Source organism: Meleagris gallopavo, chromosome Z, assembly GCF_905368555.1.
Source record: "Meleagris gallopavo chromosome Z, MGAL_WU_HG_1.1, whole genome shotgun sequence".
In the NCBI taxonomy this organism is placed as follows: Eukaryota; Metazoa; Chordata; class Aves; order Galliformes; family Phasianidae; genus Meleagris; species Meleagris gallopavo.
Window position 1 is genome coordinate 266373 of NC_139435.1, and position 15848 is coordinate 282220.

The 15848-nt window shown below is 48.4% G+C and overlaps 1 protein-coding gene across 26 annotated transcripts in view; it reads right to left on the minus strand.

The window, feature by feature from the left end:
• The window catches only part of TCF4 (transcription factor 4), a 161107-nt gene that overhangs the window by 107668 nt on the left and 37591 nt on the right, over positions 1–15848 (minus strand). For 23 of the 26 annotated variants that reach the window (XM_085214000.1, XM_085213998.1, XM_085213985.1 and 20 more), the window contains one exon: positions 398–459. The exons of the other annotated variants lie outside the window; for them this stretch is intronic. In XM_085214000.1, the coding sequence (XP_085070126.1) occupies positions 398–459 (62 nt within the window). The remainder of the gene's footprint in view (positions 1–397; positions 460–15848) is intronic. 26 annotated transcript variants of the gene reach the window in all.

Sequence of the window (15848 nt, forward strand, 5' to 3'; positions counted from 1 at the left end):
CACTTTCTGCCCAGCTAGGAAATAGCAGTGTATGCACGGTGGGGCCGAGAGTCCCCCCAGGAAGGAGGGCTGCCCAATTTGGGGGTGCCAGCATGCAGAAACCCAAAACAGAGCTCACACAGCAGTCAGCACCCGCAGTGCTGCTCCGTGTCGCCGGCCAGACAGAATTGGAACTCTTGCTATCTGCAGCAGGTGCCAGATTCAATCACAGTATCAGGCATGAATATTAAAATTAAAGAAAAAAAAAAAGAAAAAAAAGATTTCAAAGGAAAGACAAAACTACAGCCAACTTTGCATGCCCATTCCTCTATGCAATCAGGTGTAAAACTCGTAGTTAAGATTGTGAATTTACATAGGCAGGAAGTCTGGTTTGGGGAAAAAGATTAGATATACTTACCCTGGATGGACTAGGATGTCCTGCATTCCCCCAGGACCCTGAGCTAGTTCTGTCTTCTACATCTAGGGACAAAAAAGTTCTTTAGGCTTTATTGCAATAATTCTTTCCTTTTGTATAGGCACTTTTAAATTAATGTTTCAAATTAATCTCCTGTTGCCTTTAATTAAGAATCAGGCACGGGGCTACTACGACGGTAGTGGCTTCTGACCCACTGCTTAAATTAACTCATTTAAATTCACAGCAGCAATGAGATGGACCCTCAGGACCCCGAGGTCTGAGCATAAAGCAGCCCTGGCAGCTCAGCGAGCACTGCACCAGGGATGAGCAGCACGGAGGAAACAGACCCAGCTGGGACGGGCGCCTCAGGAGCACTGGGGTCACAGCAGCTCCTCCCCACCCCAGCTAGGATCCCACTTCCAAAACCTGTTCAGGCATTTGTACCAAGAAAAGCACATTCCCCAAGGCAAGCATGTCACTGTTTTTTTCCCTTTATTAACTCAAAATGTAATGCAGTCATTGAGAGACCCCCCTCAATAATTTAAGACCACCGGTATCTAGGTGGCTTCGGCCTCCATTTCAGAGGGTGTCTTTAAGAACAGCATCACTCTGTGCACACAGTGATGAAAGCTGCTGTTGGGGGTAAGGACCAAAGGACCAGCACTGCTGCCATCTGCTCTGAACTTTGCAGCTGAACACAAATGCCTCACGTGCAGCTGATGCAGCAGGGTTGGGGCACTGTGGGCATGCCCTGCTACGGCACCGGGTGCAAGGAGGGAGCTGCAGCACAGCTCTGCTCTGACCTGCAGCTGGTCCTGAGCACAGCCAAGAGCTGCTCTCCACCATCCTTATGGGCCACTCCCAACACGGGGCATTCTGTGACTCCACGGCACTGTGACAGCAGCTTCCTCACCAAAACCAGGTCACAGCACACGGAGATGCTACGCCATCCGCAAGTGTCTGGGCAGCGTTCTCAGGCACAGGGTTTGAATCCTGGTGGTGCTGTGTGGAGCCGAGAGATGGACTCTACAATCCTTGTGCAGCATACCAACGACACAGCACCATTTCTTGCCTTTTGCCAGGCAATAAAGCCAAAAACATCTGTGTTTGGTTTTGCTGAAGCCCTGAGTGCCCCCAACAACACGCAGGCGAGGAGCTGCCTTTCCACCTGGCACTGGTTCCTCCAGACCACAGGGCTGGCAGGCACTCACTGAGAAGAGATCCAGCATCAGCACTTGGAAATATGGGTGCTGGGACCAAATCTGGTTGATTTCCAATATCAAAAGCCAAGATGTTTGTTCAGTTTAATACTTTCTCCCAGTTACAATCCCTATTATCTCAATAACAGATGAACGTGTTAATAGCACAAGACATTCTTAGGTAAATATTTAATTAAGCTCCAGAAAAAGAAAGAAAATGTGTATCATTTACCTGACAGATCAGATCAACCATTCTATTAGGTTAATTAGGCATATTTTTAAAAATCATTTGTGTTATGTAACAGGCAATTAACTCTGTAGAGCCCTGATCCATCGCCTGTTAAAAATCAATGGATATTATCCCACTGACTTTGATGGGCATCGTACCACCCTCACGCTTCCAAAATCCATACAAAGCCCATTAGAAAGATTAGCAAGGGAAACGCAGACGGAGAGACGCTGACATGAGGCACAACCCGCAATGTTTTCCACACCTCTGCTCCATACTTCTTCACATGGACAGTGAATGGAGACCTAGAGCCACACAGCTGGGTGCTGCAGGAGGAGCAGGACGATGTGCAGAGCAGTGCTGACGGAAGGACCCCTGCATTTCTGAACAAGGAGGCATTATTCTCACATCTCCCCACCAGGAATTGTATTTATTAGCGTACTTATTTTATGTAAAAGCCAGCTAATCTGAAATAACACTTGCTGTCACGGCCCCTCACGCTGGTTCGTGGTCAAGGCTAGCAGCAAGATTTATGTGGCCATAAAGCTTTTCAGGCTGCTGCATGGGACATTTTTATTTATATTTTAAGAATGCACATGCTGAGGGCGCTTTAACGAGGCACCTAAGCAAACACTCTGAGCTGTGTTTAAAGCCACAGTCCCCCTCCAAATGCTCCAAATGCCCCGGAGAGCTGAGCCCTGCCCAGATGCCCTTCCTGGTGCACCATGCGTGTTCTTCCCACCTTGCCAATGGGTACTGGGCTCCGTCACAACACACCGAGGTGCCGGAGCGTGTCCAGAGAGGGGAGTGAGGCTGTGAGGGGCCCGGAGCACAGTGCTATGGGAGGCCGAGGGAATGGGATGGGCAGTGAAGTTGATGGTCGGTGGGCATGGTGGGGTGGGCTGGCAGATGGACTTGATGATTTCAGAGGTCTTTTCCAACCCTAATTACTGTATGATCACATCCCTCCAGAGATCCAGGAAATGCATCACTGTGGAGCTGGCTGCTCCTTCCCATTCGCTCTGCTCTCCTTTGAGCCCACACAGTGCTCAAGTTCTTCCACCAAAGTTCAAAGTTTTGGACTCCGGACAGAAAACGACAAGCAATGGCTCCTACCCCTTATCTGCAGGGGTTGTTTCTTAGCTTGCGACCAATTTTCTTTGTATTTAGACTTAAATGTGCAAACTACACTATATTACTCTGCAAAACATCAGTGAGAAGGCTTAATTAAGTAACACTGACAGATAAATCCATTTCTTTTGCAGTAATCAAATCAAAGCAGGTTGACATAACACAGGAACTTAATACAGTTATTCCCTCGTAATTGGAGAGAGGCCCTTTACTTCTCATTAAGCAATCTTCTGGGTATTGGCATAATAAGAAGGCTCGGGGTTTTAATACTGCCCTATATAAGCCCCAAGATACAGACCCCTTAAGCAAACATGCCAGATTATCTAATTCCTTGATCACAGTGGAAAATGTAGTTATTCTTTTAACTACTAATTCTTCATCTCAGCTCCAGTCAAAAAGAAGGAACTCCGTCTACAACACGTACCACGCAGCCCTATACCAGCACCAGCTGGAGCTGAGGAAAAAGATTTTTTTTTTAATAAATAAAAAAACAAACAAACAAACAAAACACTGAAAACTAGCTGTTTATCTGAGAAACTGAGACCCCAATTGCACTGCTTTACTGTGAGCCCATGAGCTAACGATGGGGCAGCCCAGACAACTTCCACCTGCTCTGAGCAGCACCCAACCCAGCAGCACTGCTCCCTCTGCAGAGGGGAAACAAGGCTCAGTAACTGATAACAAGTTAATCCAGCCCAGTTTGCTAACAATTCAGCATGATAAATACTGCCAGATTTGTAAGCCCCTCAACCTAATGCCTTCTGCACCACGAGGAGTTGCCACGTCTGTGATTCGGACAGCAGAGCCCTAATTCCACCCAAGTCAATGCAATGCTCTCCAGTGAGGCATTCTCAGAGCTGGGATTCATCCCAGAGTACACAAACCTGAAGAGAGATGTCATTTTTCCCCAGAGCTGGGCTCCTGCAAATCAACCTCTCCCAAAAAGTTCCCAAGCAAAAACTTTAGGATTTAGGAAATGAGGTTTTTGTTGTTGTTGTTTTCTGGATAAAAAACAAACCCTCCTTTGCAGGAATCGTCCAAACAGAAAGGTGGGAAGCCATCCAGAACTGTAGCAGTGATACGGGATAATAAGTTAGGTGACTGTCATTTGATTTTGAGACTCCCACCACTCTGAATAACAAATCTGGGCACAGACGTGGAGCCCTAAAATCAGCGTGGGAGAAACGTTCCCTGGTGAGCAGCACCATGTCACTGCAGGCACTGCACTCCCAGAAACAGACGTGGAGGGGAAAAGAAAAGAAACAAAGCTCAGGGCTGCCCAACCTGACTTACCAACTGAGAGCTGCCTCAGGAAGGTGCCACCTGAAAAATCATGCACCGAAAAAACTGGATTTGCACACTGACCTTTGAGCAAAGTTAACAGCAGTTTAGCAATCGGGTGAGACGAGGAAGAAAGGAGGAGCACGGGGGTTGATCTTTTGGTAGCAAATCTGATCGGCAATACTGGCTTCCCCACCGTTCCTCCCTGCATGCTGCTGAGCCGCGTGCCCCGCACCAGCAAGGAGCTGGGGGGTGCTGCACCCAGAGAGCATTTTGGTTCCCACCATGGGCTGAGCAGCACTTGGAGCAACGGGAGAGCAAGCACTGGGCTAACACTGCACTCTGCACGACGTTATCTGGAGGGACGCAGATCACCACCCCCACCTGCACACATAAAGCCAGAGATGCCCATAACCTCCTGTGTCAGTACGGGATGCTGATTTGGGGGCTTTTTTGTGCTCAAGGTTGTACTCATTGGCTAAAACTCCTTGGTACAGGAAGACAGGGGTGAGATTCTCCTTCTGGAGGAGTTTCCTACTGTCCTCCAGTCTAAACCACTGTCCTTAGCAATTTTCCTTAAATTCTCTCTTCTGGGAGAACCCTGCCCCTTACGTGATGGTGCTGGAGCAGGAAATGCAGAATTCTGCTTACCTTCGTGTCAGCCTATACATGCTTTTAAAGGGGCAGAATAAACACTGCACCAAGCCCAAGCTGGTCCCTGAAGAAAGGTAATTTCATGTACATCAGTGCAAAATAATACCCATCCGTGTGGCTACTCATGGCTCTGGCTCAGAAACAAAACCGTATAATTCCAGAACAACCTAACAAACAAACCTGGAAAATATTTCAGTGCAGAGCAGAGCGCCAGCACGCCTGGAGTGACTTTGCAGCCTCCGTGACCAACCAAAATGTGCACGTCAGGGACCTCACTGCGGAGAGCTGCTTGGATGAAGAAGTATCAGGAAGGCTCTGGACAACAAAACATCTTTTTTTTTTTTTTCTAATATAAACATGTATTTTTAGCACGGAGAATCAAACATGTGTTTATCCTATTTTTATATTTCTGATACTTGACGTTTTTAGCAGATAAAATTGCCGGAATACTGGATGCGTATGGCTGGTGGTGGTCCGTCTGCACCTCCCTCCTGCAGCCACTCACACAGCGCATCTTCACCCACTCCAGAACACCCCTTCCTATGCTCCCCTGAAAAAACAGTGTACTAACCAACAGAAGTAGTTTTATAAGGGATTTAACAGTCGAAATAAGGGAGAGGATGAAGATCTCAGCACAAAAGAGATATTTTTGTACACGCGCCATACCCATGTTTGATTAGCATTTCCCATTGTATGAATTGCAGTTGTGTCAAAAATGAGAAGGGTGGGAAAAATCCTAGACTCTAATTATAACTATCATACTGAGACAAGTGTGATAAACAGATACCTCGGGACTGCTATTACCTCTTTGTGCTCTGGAGCACCTCACACGCAGAACGCTGGTACCGCTAATACAAATTAAGTTAAACAAATCCATTTTGTGGATTGAGACTTTTCTGCTAAGTGTTTTATTCTCCAAAAGAATATTTTCTCCTCAGAGCATTAAGTCTTTTAAGAACTAAAAAAAAAAAACAAACAACGAGCTGAGCAGAAAGTGACAAAAAACAGAAGAAGGATTAAAGACGAAGATGAAGAGTAAGCTGGTGGCCTGGACATTTTGCAGGCTAAGGGACAGGCACGTTCAAAATGCACATCCACTGATGAAAACCTTTTTGAAGATTTTGAGCTAAATATCACCAGGAGACGAACGGGAAATAGACAGGGAGGTGGTGTGGAAGACAGAAGGCAACCAGGGAAGTCAAGGATTGACTTCAGACCTATAGAATCAGGAAGGCTGGAAAGGATCTCCAAGGTCCTCAAGCCCAAACAGCAGCCCATCCTCACCGCGCCCACTAACCACGTCCCTAGAAGATCTCCAAGCCCAACTCATTCCCATCCCCACCGTGTCCATTAGCCATGTCCCTGAACAGCACCACAGAACGATGAAGGTTGGAGAAGACCTCTGTGATCACCAAAGCTCATGCAGCCCTGTGGTCATGAGCAAGGCAGGGCGCAGAGACGCACACGGTGAATCCACGCACCTCTCGCGTGCAGAAAGTGCACGTAATGATCCTTCCACGACAGGAGCGTAAAGAAAGCGTAGACTCAGAACGGGAAAATTCTACTCCTTATTTGATAAACAATTCACTACTGGTTTGCTCAGGGGATTAGATACAAAGCTTTAGGGTTTTTTCCCCTCAGAGAAGTAGGACCAGCTGCCAGAAACATGCAATACACTTCAACAGCTTCTGTTAAAGCCACAAATAATTGGAAAATTCATTTGAATCAGATGCTCGTTTTGTTTTGGGCTGGAATCTTCCAAGTCTGCATAAACGCTGACGGGCAGTCTGAGGCACCACTCAACAGCACTCACCGCAGAGCATCAACATGCGCACGGCCCCAACTGCCGTCAGTCCCAGTGCTGCTAACAAAGGGCTGTGCTGTCCCGCCATCGGGTGAGCTCACAGACTCCACACCGTGCTCAGCAGAGCCGCCCAAGCTCTTCTCTGGCACACATACGGCACCGGCCCTCCGCCTGCAAGGACATCCCTGCCGCGGATCCCACTCGTGTGTCCCTAACTCCAGCCTCTCCAGCTTCTATCAGATCCGGTCAGACTATAAGCAGAAACACTGCAAGAAGCAGCGCGGTGCCCAGGCAGACGACACTGCACTGCGTTTCCCAGCTCACCGGGTGGCCAAGGCTTCATTTTGTCCTGGCTCTGGATGGGTGGTGCCGGTGGTCCGAAGCACAACGCATCCTTGGTTTCTTCTAACCTGGGATGGATGAGTAGGAAAGTGCACATTTCTCAGCTATAAACCGAATGTGATTTACCAGCTCTGGCTGCCTAACTGCATTACATCTTCCTCTCCAGTCTATACTGATGTTAAAGTACTTAATTTCTACTTGAACTCAATAACCTGGAGCACTCCTAAGTAATGACAGCTCACCCCACTGCCCCGGGGAAACTACGTGCATTCCATACCGCAATCTAGAAATATTCAAGTGCAAATTTACTTAAGTTCTCCTTTTATTACCGGATTTTGAAGGTCTCAGCGGGAAGCCAGTGGACATTACAATTCCAAAGGAGCAGCCCAAGTCAGAAGGTGATGGTGGAGAACCCCACACTGCACTTCTAAATAAACACTCCTTTGTTTTGCACATGTTTGCATATCCTATGAGAGGATAAGCCTTATGTGGGAAATCTGAACACAGAGGAACATCCTGATTTTCTGTGAGACATCCTGCAATGAGCAATGCTACAAACAGAACAGACTGACATGTGAAAGAGGAGAACCACAACAGCAGTGCAACCTGGCTGCCCACAGCCCGAGGAGTGGTTTCGTACTTAGCTGTGCAAAGGGGTTTCCAAGACACCAAGCCTCTGCGAGTGTCATTACTCTGATACACAGATGAAATTCTTAAAAAGTTATCGCTGCTTATGTAGTAACACTCCGAAATTGTGTTACATGAATGCGTAACCTCATGTTTCAGATAAGAAGCGCTTTTTTTAATTTCCAGCAGAAGAGAAGTACCACAAAAATACGTAAATATAAGGCAAGTGAAGCTACTGGGGAAAGCTGTGCTTTAGATACAACGGAGAGCTGTGTGTGCCACTCTCCAGGTCCAGGCTGGATGTTAGGAGCAGTTCATTCTCACGGAGAGCCACGCTGCAGTGGCACAGCTGCACAGGGAATGGTGGGTCCCCATCCCTGGGGGTGTTCCACACCACGGGGACGTGGCACACGGGGACACGGCCGTGGGCAGGGTGGGGGTAGAATGGGGTTGGGGACACTGGGGGTCTTCTCCAGCCTAAATGATTTCATGACTGCATTTATGGACGCGGTTCCATGGCTGGGGATCCTGGGAGGCTTTTCCAACCCTAACGATTCTGTGATGAAGGGCTGGTGGCCCTGCTGCACCGTACTGCGTGGATTCAGAGAGGCACCAGGGTTCCCACGAAGCACCCAAAGGAGCAGCCGGGCTAGTGCTCCACTCACATGCATTAAGAAGATTACTTCATGCTTCAAGCCAGCCCCATAGCTTATAGCATCATTTAGACAACGGCACGTTTAGCACATGGTAGGTAGCTGCATGAAAAATGATGTGCCCTGATTTGAAAGAAGCGCCCCAAGCCACATCATTGAACAGGCTGGAGGCAATTTAACTATGCCGTGCTGTATCTGAATGTAAAGAGAGCCACTACCTCCAGCAGAAACCAGGGGAAGAAGCTGGAAGCTGAGCATCTTCAAAATTAGGTAACGTGGTTGGGCGCTGAAGCAGACCTTTAAAAAATTAATCCAGGCATCCTCAGTTTAATCCAGGAATGCCTACAAAAACCGAAGTCCTGGCACCTAGATAGGACCGCCTCACCCCTTCCTGCAGCTCCTTGTGCGACACCAGGGTGAGGGCTGGCTCGTGGCATCAGAGAGATAAAAACCAAGAAAAAAGCATTCGAAATTTGGGTGGGGAATAATTTGCTGACAGCTCAGCACCACAGATGCACCTCCTGGAGCTGCTGCTCCGCGCACTTCAACACACTGCAGTTATCTACACAAGATTTTATGGAGCACAGCAGCAGCTGGGCTCTGTACCTCCCTAGCCAGCACACTACTGGTTAATTCCCAATATTTACATTTCTTGGAGACAGAAAGATTAGTGAGGAATGTGTAACTGGAAAAAGTTGAGGTAAAAAATCAGGGAAAAAAAGACCAAAACAGCCCCTAGCACAGCTCAGCCTTCACATGGTTGCTATGAAAGTCACCAGTTACAGCGACGGCAGCAAATAAACAACAGTGATGGCAGAGCATGCAGAGCTGATGGAAGGGAAATCAAACACGGGCAGAAGGAAAATACCTCATGGAAGCTACACTTTGGAGAACAGTCCTTTAATTTAGGAGTACTTCTGAATGACTTCATCTATATGAAAATTACATTAAAACTGCCCTAGATGTATTTGCATTTTAAGTGCGTTACGACAGCCCATAGCAAGCATCTCCTATTTACTGGACACTTGCTACCGTCAGACAATCCATACGCACCCGTGCAAAGAAAATGAACTGGCAAGGGAAAAAATCCTCCAGAAATGAGTTCTACAGAAGAGGTAAGTGATGGACTGCGCAGTAACACAAAGGGGTTTTCCAGGCACGGAGCTCGCTACGGCTTCAAGGCTGTGCTGTGACCTCACCTGGCTTCCCCTGCACGGCCCCAGGACACTCATGGAGCTGAGCACGACCCACCAGTGCCACAGAAAGGGCAGCGGTGCAGACTGCAGCCATCCACAAAGCTTGGTGGAACTGCCAACAGCCAAAGCTGGGGATTGGAACAGATCAATCTGATGGCCAAGGAGGGCACTGCTTGGGATGCTGCTAAAGCCATAAAATACTGCTTTTCTCCCCAGAATGTCCATGGAGGTATTTTAGGCTGCCATGAGCTTTGAGGCAATGGGTCCTGCCCTTCCCCATGCACCTGCTGGGAAGCTGTTGGCACGCTCTTACACAGAACCATAGGAGTATGACTGCGAGTGACATGGCTCCAAGAACCAGAAGACAAAAAAACTGACCCAAATCATTTCACCTCTGTTCCAGAACCAGCTCTGCTGTGCTCCAGTGCAGAGGATGGCCCTTGGGATGAAACCCCTCCTTTCCAAAACGTCTGCTCGAGTTCAGCCAAAAGCTGATGCTGGAGCTCAGTCACACAGTGCTGAACCCAAACATCCAAACTCACGGAAAAATGCAGCTGCTTCCTTCATCTGATTTTTCTCTTTTCTTTAGTTTCCATGACACGTTAAGCTCAACTCTTGAATTTGCCGGGTTAGTGCTTGTTTTTTGCTTTTGTTTTGTTCTGCTTCCCACTGCCAGCAGAAGTTAGAAAACCTCCCCATAGTCTAGAAGCAAAAGGCAAACACTGAGATAACTGTATCACATCTCCGTGGCCACAGCTTGTGGTGCAAAGTCAAACTGGCAGCCCTAAAAAAATACACTGACACTCATTACTCACCTTCCAGAGCACGCACATTTCAGGCCCAGATCACACTCCTAATGAGCTGCTCCACAAACAAGAAACTCCACGTATCAGTGCCGTATGTACGACACATCTCCTCACAGACTGGCTCTGGTGAGATCTGCATCTTTTGGCTAAAATCGTTGATGTGCGTTGTAAAGAACTAGACCTGTGAACATGCACTAATAAGAGAATACGAATCTGTTTAAAGCCTTTAAAATTCAACGCTGTATTTCATTAATGCCCTATTTTTAATGCCTTCCCTGCAACGTCACGACGCCCAGGCCACATCTCCCAGTTAAAGAGAAGCACTTAATGGCAAAGGAAATGCATGTGCAGTCAGACGCTCCCTTCAAAAGGCAAGATAAACAACACAGGTGTGTATATTTATCAACTGAGCACATCTTGGGAGAAAAATTCAACAAAAGGATCACAGGACTACGTTGGTGTCATCTTCATTATTTATCGTTTACTTAAGGAAAAGTCTATCTGCCTCCAACGATGCCAGTAATTCCTGATGATGAATCCCGATTTGGGCACCGCGCCGCAGAAATAAGCGCCTTTTCCTCATTCCAAGCTGTCTGGAACCAACATGTGCTGCACACATCCTTGGAGTTTGCTCCAGGGCTCTACAAGCAGGCAACGAGGACGGGAAGGGCACCATTTAAACACCGCGCTGCTGCCCCACCACCGCCACAAGCAGCACTTCCCTGCTGCCCTGCAGAGCGCCGCTCTCCATAAAGAAATGCACCATCCGGAGGAGGGCGCGGCGCAGGCAGGTTACGATGGCAACCGCATCGGATGTGCAATGCCCTAAGTGCCTACCAACTAATCCTTCTGCAGTAGGAAAGCTCAAAAAAAAAAAAAAAAAGAAAAAAGAAAGCACGACATCTACACGAATGCCAAATTAATTCATTACGATCAGCGCTACCACAATGAGCACCAGATTAATTCATCACTGTAGAACACACAAAGCACGATCCACTTCTTGTACTCACTGGCAAAAATTAACGGGATGCCAGCCCCAGCACAGGACTTCTCACAGGGCATCCTGCACGTGGGCACAGCACTCCCACCTGCCCCAGCACACGCGTGGTTCTACACACAGATCATGAGCACGGGCGTCTCAGCTGCTGGGGATCAGCCCAGGAAGCAGCAGGGATGCGGCTCATGAAGTGGTGGGGATGGATTGCAGTAAGACCAAGGGAAATGGTTTTATACTGAGACAGGGCAGGTTTAGGTTGGATACGAGGAGGAAGTTTTTTCCCCCAGAGGGTGGTGAGGCACCGGAACAGGTTGCCCAAGGAGGCTGTGGGTGCCCCATCCCTGGAGGCATTCAAGGCCAGGCTGGATGTGGCTCTGGGCAGCCTGGGCTGCTGGTTGGCGACCTGCACACAGCAGGGGGTTGGAACTGGATGATCTTTGAGGTCCTTTTCAACCCAGGCCATTCTGTGATTCTATGATTCTATGGGTTGGCAGTTGGGCATCGTGGTCCTCGAGGTCTTTTCCAGCCTTTACGATTTTATGACTGTAGATCAGTGAAGCTTACACTCTTCAAACCAGATGACACCACAGATTCCCGAGGCTTTCCATTCCTTTTACAGGATAATAATGAATATCAAACAAATCTGCTTAAATTCCTCAGCCTTCAACATTTATCCTGTATAGCTTCTGATACCAGAAGTATCAGGACTCTCAGACAGGTCTTTTCACTGGACTCTCCGGCAACTGTACTTGCTTAAAAGGGAAGCCTGGGAAATGATCCTTCATTTGGGAAAAGCTCCACTCCTTCCCCAGCAGCCGAGGCACGGCTGCCATCCCTGGAGCTTCTGCTGGGGATAACTTCCTAACGGCAGTGTTTGGTTTTGAAGTGGGGGTTCTGTGGGACTGGGCTGCTGAAGCCTCCTGCATCTCCCGCATCCGAGCTCTGTACACAGCTCAGGCAGCAGCTGCTGGTTTGGGCCTGTCCATATGCTCAGAGGGAACTAACTGGGCTTTGCTCACTGCTCCTAAGGCGGCCACAATTCCTTTCTGAGGAAACTCATTAAAAAATAATAATTAAAAAGCCACCTGTAAGGGAAGGATATTCCAGCACCTGCACTCCATGCTGGACGTGAGGCTCAAAGCAGGACCTCTCCTACCCAAATTATGGGCAGGAAAGGCACCGGAAGGAGAAGCTCCAGCATTGCTGCTGGCAACGCTCTGCCTTCAGGTCATCATTCAGTCTTCCTGCTAAATTACACGGACTTGGGAGAATGCTGCTGAGAATTAAACCTGCAAAAGAGTCCAAATCTTTCTGAAGCGTTTTCAGCAAGTTCTGTATTCTTCCGTTACTTTTTTCCACCATTAGGAAATAAATCATCCTTACAGAAATAGAGAGTCCTCTGAAATGAAGCTACAGCATTTAGAGCTGCAGAGACGTGGAAGTGAACGCAGGACATCCCTCCATCAAGGACCCGTTCAGCAACGCCTGGGAGGAGAACGGCACCGCTCTGATGAAGCATGTGCTGCCGTTCGGTCCTTCACACCGAGGAGAGAAAACAACGACAGCCTTAGGAGATGGGGACAGTACGTCTGGATGTGAGTTCCTCTCAGGGCATCCAACCTCCCACCTGACTCGGCACTGGCAAAGGGCTTCTCCGGCAGAATCTGGGGGAAAACATTCGTTTTCCTTCCTTTTCTCCCCCTGTCCCTCCGCAGCATTTTGCTGGGCTGGACAGCAGGAATCCAGACCTCACTTCCAACCCAAACCTGGCTGTCCCTAATGGTAGCAACGCCAGCTAAGCTCCTCATCTTAGAAGATCCGATTTAAAAACGAGAGCATTATGTCCTTTAGAGGATCCAAAGATTATTTTCAGAAGTGCTGATATCAAGCAGACGTTCGCTGAAGAGACCACTGCGAGAGGAGTGCTAGTTCATTTCAGCACATCCTGTTTACAGCCTGTGCTACTTTCTAAGTCATTCAACCATGACAATTGTTGTCCTTCGGAATATGTTAATTGTGATATTTTTATACAGCTCCAGAACATATTTACAGACCACAGCAGACTTTCAACAACAATGCAACTTGTAAGCAGTAAATATGGGACAATCATCCAAAAACAACCAGCTATCCTTCAACACGTCTTGGCATTTGGGACGCCATCTCCATTCAAAACATATGTCGGAGAGAGCTCTGCAGCACAAACCCAACGAGGTGCTTCTTTCTCTCCCTTCTGCTTTTGGTTTCGCTGCCATTTCGGGACCCGCTGCGCCACGACCGCATCGGGGCCCCCCGCTCACAGCCCGGCCGTGGGACACAGCCAGGCCCGCCGTCCCACCGGGGCCTCCCCAGGAACAAGCAACGCCCCGGCAGCAACACCAGCCCAGATGTTGTACCTTCACAAAGCCCAGAGCCCCTCTCCATCGAGGTGCTGGCAGCACTTCAGGGTATTTCCGACTGTGACAAAGCCGCACGCAGAACAAGAGCTGCAGAGAGGCACAATATATTTTAATTATACATGTTTACTTTAGAAGAAAGTAAACAAAGACAGATCAGTTTAATGAAAAGAGACTAACGTAATGGAAGCAGCTGGAACATTTTTTAATTTTTTTTTTTAGCCTAAATCGCTATTTCTTCCCTACTGAAAGCTGCCGTGTCCCCACATAAAGCATTTCTTACGTCTGACATAAATCTAAGCCCATTTCTCACATGCTAAGCACAGGTATGAAACACTGCCTCAAACGCCGGCGTGTTATGAGGTCTGTGTATCTTAACAATCCGTTTATTCGAGGTTTCTCCTCAAAAAAAAAATCACTTTAAATTTTCAGCTGTAGTGGCAAAAGGTTTATGGGTCTTTGTGCTCCATTAAAGGTTTTTTATAAAGTCATGTTTGTTCTTTTGAGTACCAAATAAAACTACTGGAAAGGGCAGGTTGGTTTTTAAAGGAGACAGATATGACCTAAAGGGAACACATTTTACTGTAGTGAAATAAACCGAGGAAACAGTTTGCAGATTAAAAACCCCTTAAAAGGAAGCATCATCTTCGGGAAAAAAAAAAAAAAAAAAGACTTTGCTGAGGAAAACAGCTGGAAACAGGAAGCTTTTTGCTTTCATCCTGCCTGCTTTGATACCACCGCATCCCCGCATCATCAAAAGGCAACGAGGCTGATGTCAGCTGCATCCCACTGCAGCCACATGGGCGGGTGGGCGATGCTCCACGGGCTGCATCCAGAGACAGCCTTGCCCACATGCGCACACACACACACACACGTGTACCTACGTGCACACGACTGCACAGGTACAGCCCTCTGAAAAACTGACTGAGGAACACAGGACACGGACACAGATCCATCCTCTCTCCCAAAGCACAACGCTGCTCTGACGCCCCGCAGAGCCCTTGGCCTTGCCCTTGCACTGGGCTTCGCTTCTCCCACACTTTTCAGCCCAGGCTGCATGCTGTCCCTTTGCTGCTCCACTTCAGATCTCCCGGCTGCACCGTTCCGAGCTGTGCTCCCACCTGCAGCCGCAGCGCTGCTCCGTGCAGTCCTCCTGCACGCCCTGCTCCCACACCAACCAGCAGCACGGGGCAGGAAAACACGACGCGAGCTTTTCCAAGCCTGCTCTGAGCCTGGGCAAGGCAGCAGCGCTCTCTTATTCTTTCCAGGCAGCTAACCAAGCGTACGCTCCTCTCTTAGTTTTTTAGTACTTCCCTGCATAACAGCATTTCAGCGCTCTGCGTGACATTCCGTCAGCAAACAAGGGGTACCTACACCAGGACTGACAACCTTCCATTTGAAAGTTTCCATTAAGGGAATTAATCATGTTTACACAACTTCCCGCTGTTAAACTTATTTCATATCCTCATATCTTTCATCCAAGCTATTTCCCCTACCAAGAAAAGAACAAAAACTTCCCCAAGGGCACGGGATCCAGTCAATTGTTCACAGTAAATGCTCTCTCCTGCTGTCTCTTTGTCAGCCTGTTTCAGGCTCTCCTGGCTGCAGAAGGTTGATGTTGCTTCGTTAGCTTCAACCTTGAGCCCAGTTCCTCCTACGTCTTCCATTCCTGGACGCTGGCTGGGAGAAGCAGCTCTGGGAACTGATGGCCGCAGTGCTCCTCAGCCTCCTGGCAGTGCTGCAGTCAGCTCTGCCACCCTGCATGCTGGGACGCTCTGGGAGGGCCAGCAGCATTCAAACAAGAAATGCTGTTGCTTTTCTTGGAGACTCGGGAGATGGGCTCAGAAATCATTACTGAGCATCAGCAGGAGCAGCTCCCTCCCTTCCATGTAACTCCATGCCTTCTAGAGCAGGATGTGTCACCCTGGTGCCAGAAATGGGCACGAGAACACAGCGATGACCGTAAATAACTGCCAGGCATTCGGAGCAGCGCCCAGTTAGCCTCTTACCTTCTGCAGTAAGACTGTTCTACAAACGTGAAAAAGAGGCAGGATCCACGCTAACCTCCTCTGGCTGTTTGCTGCTTTTTTCTTAGACTGCTCTTCATAACAATAGAGATAATCTGCTGGTTTTAAAGAAAGC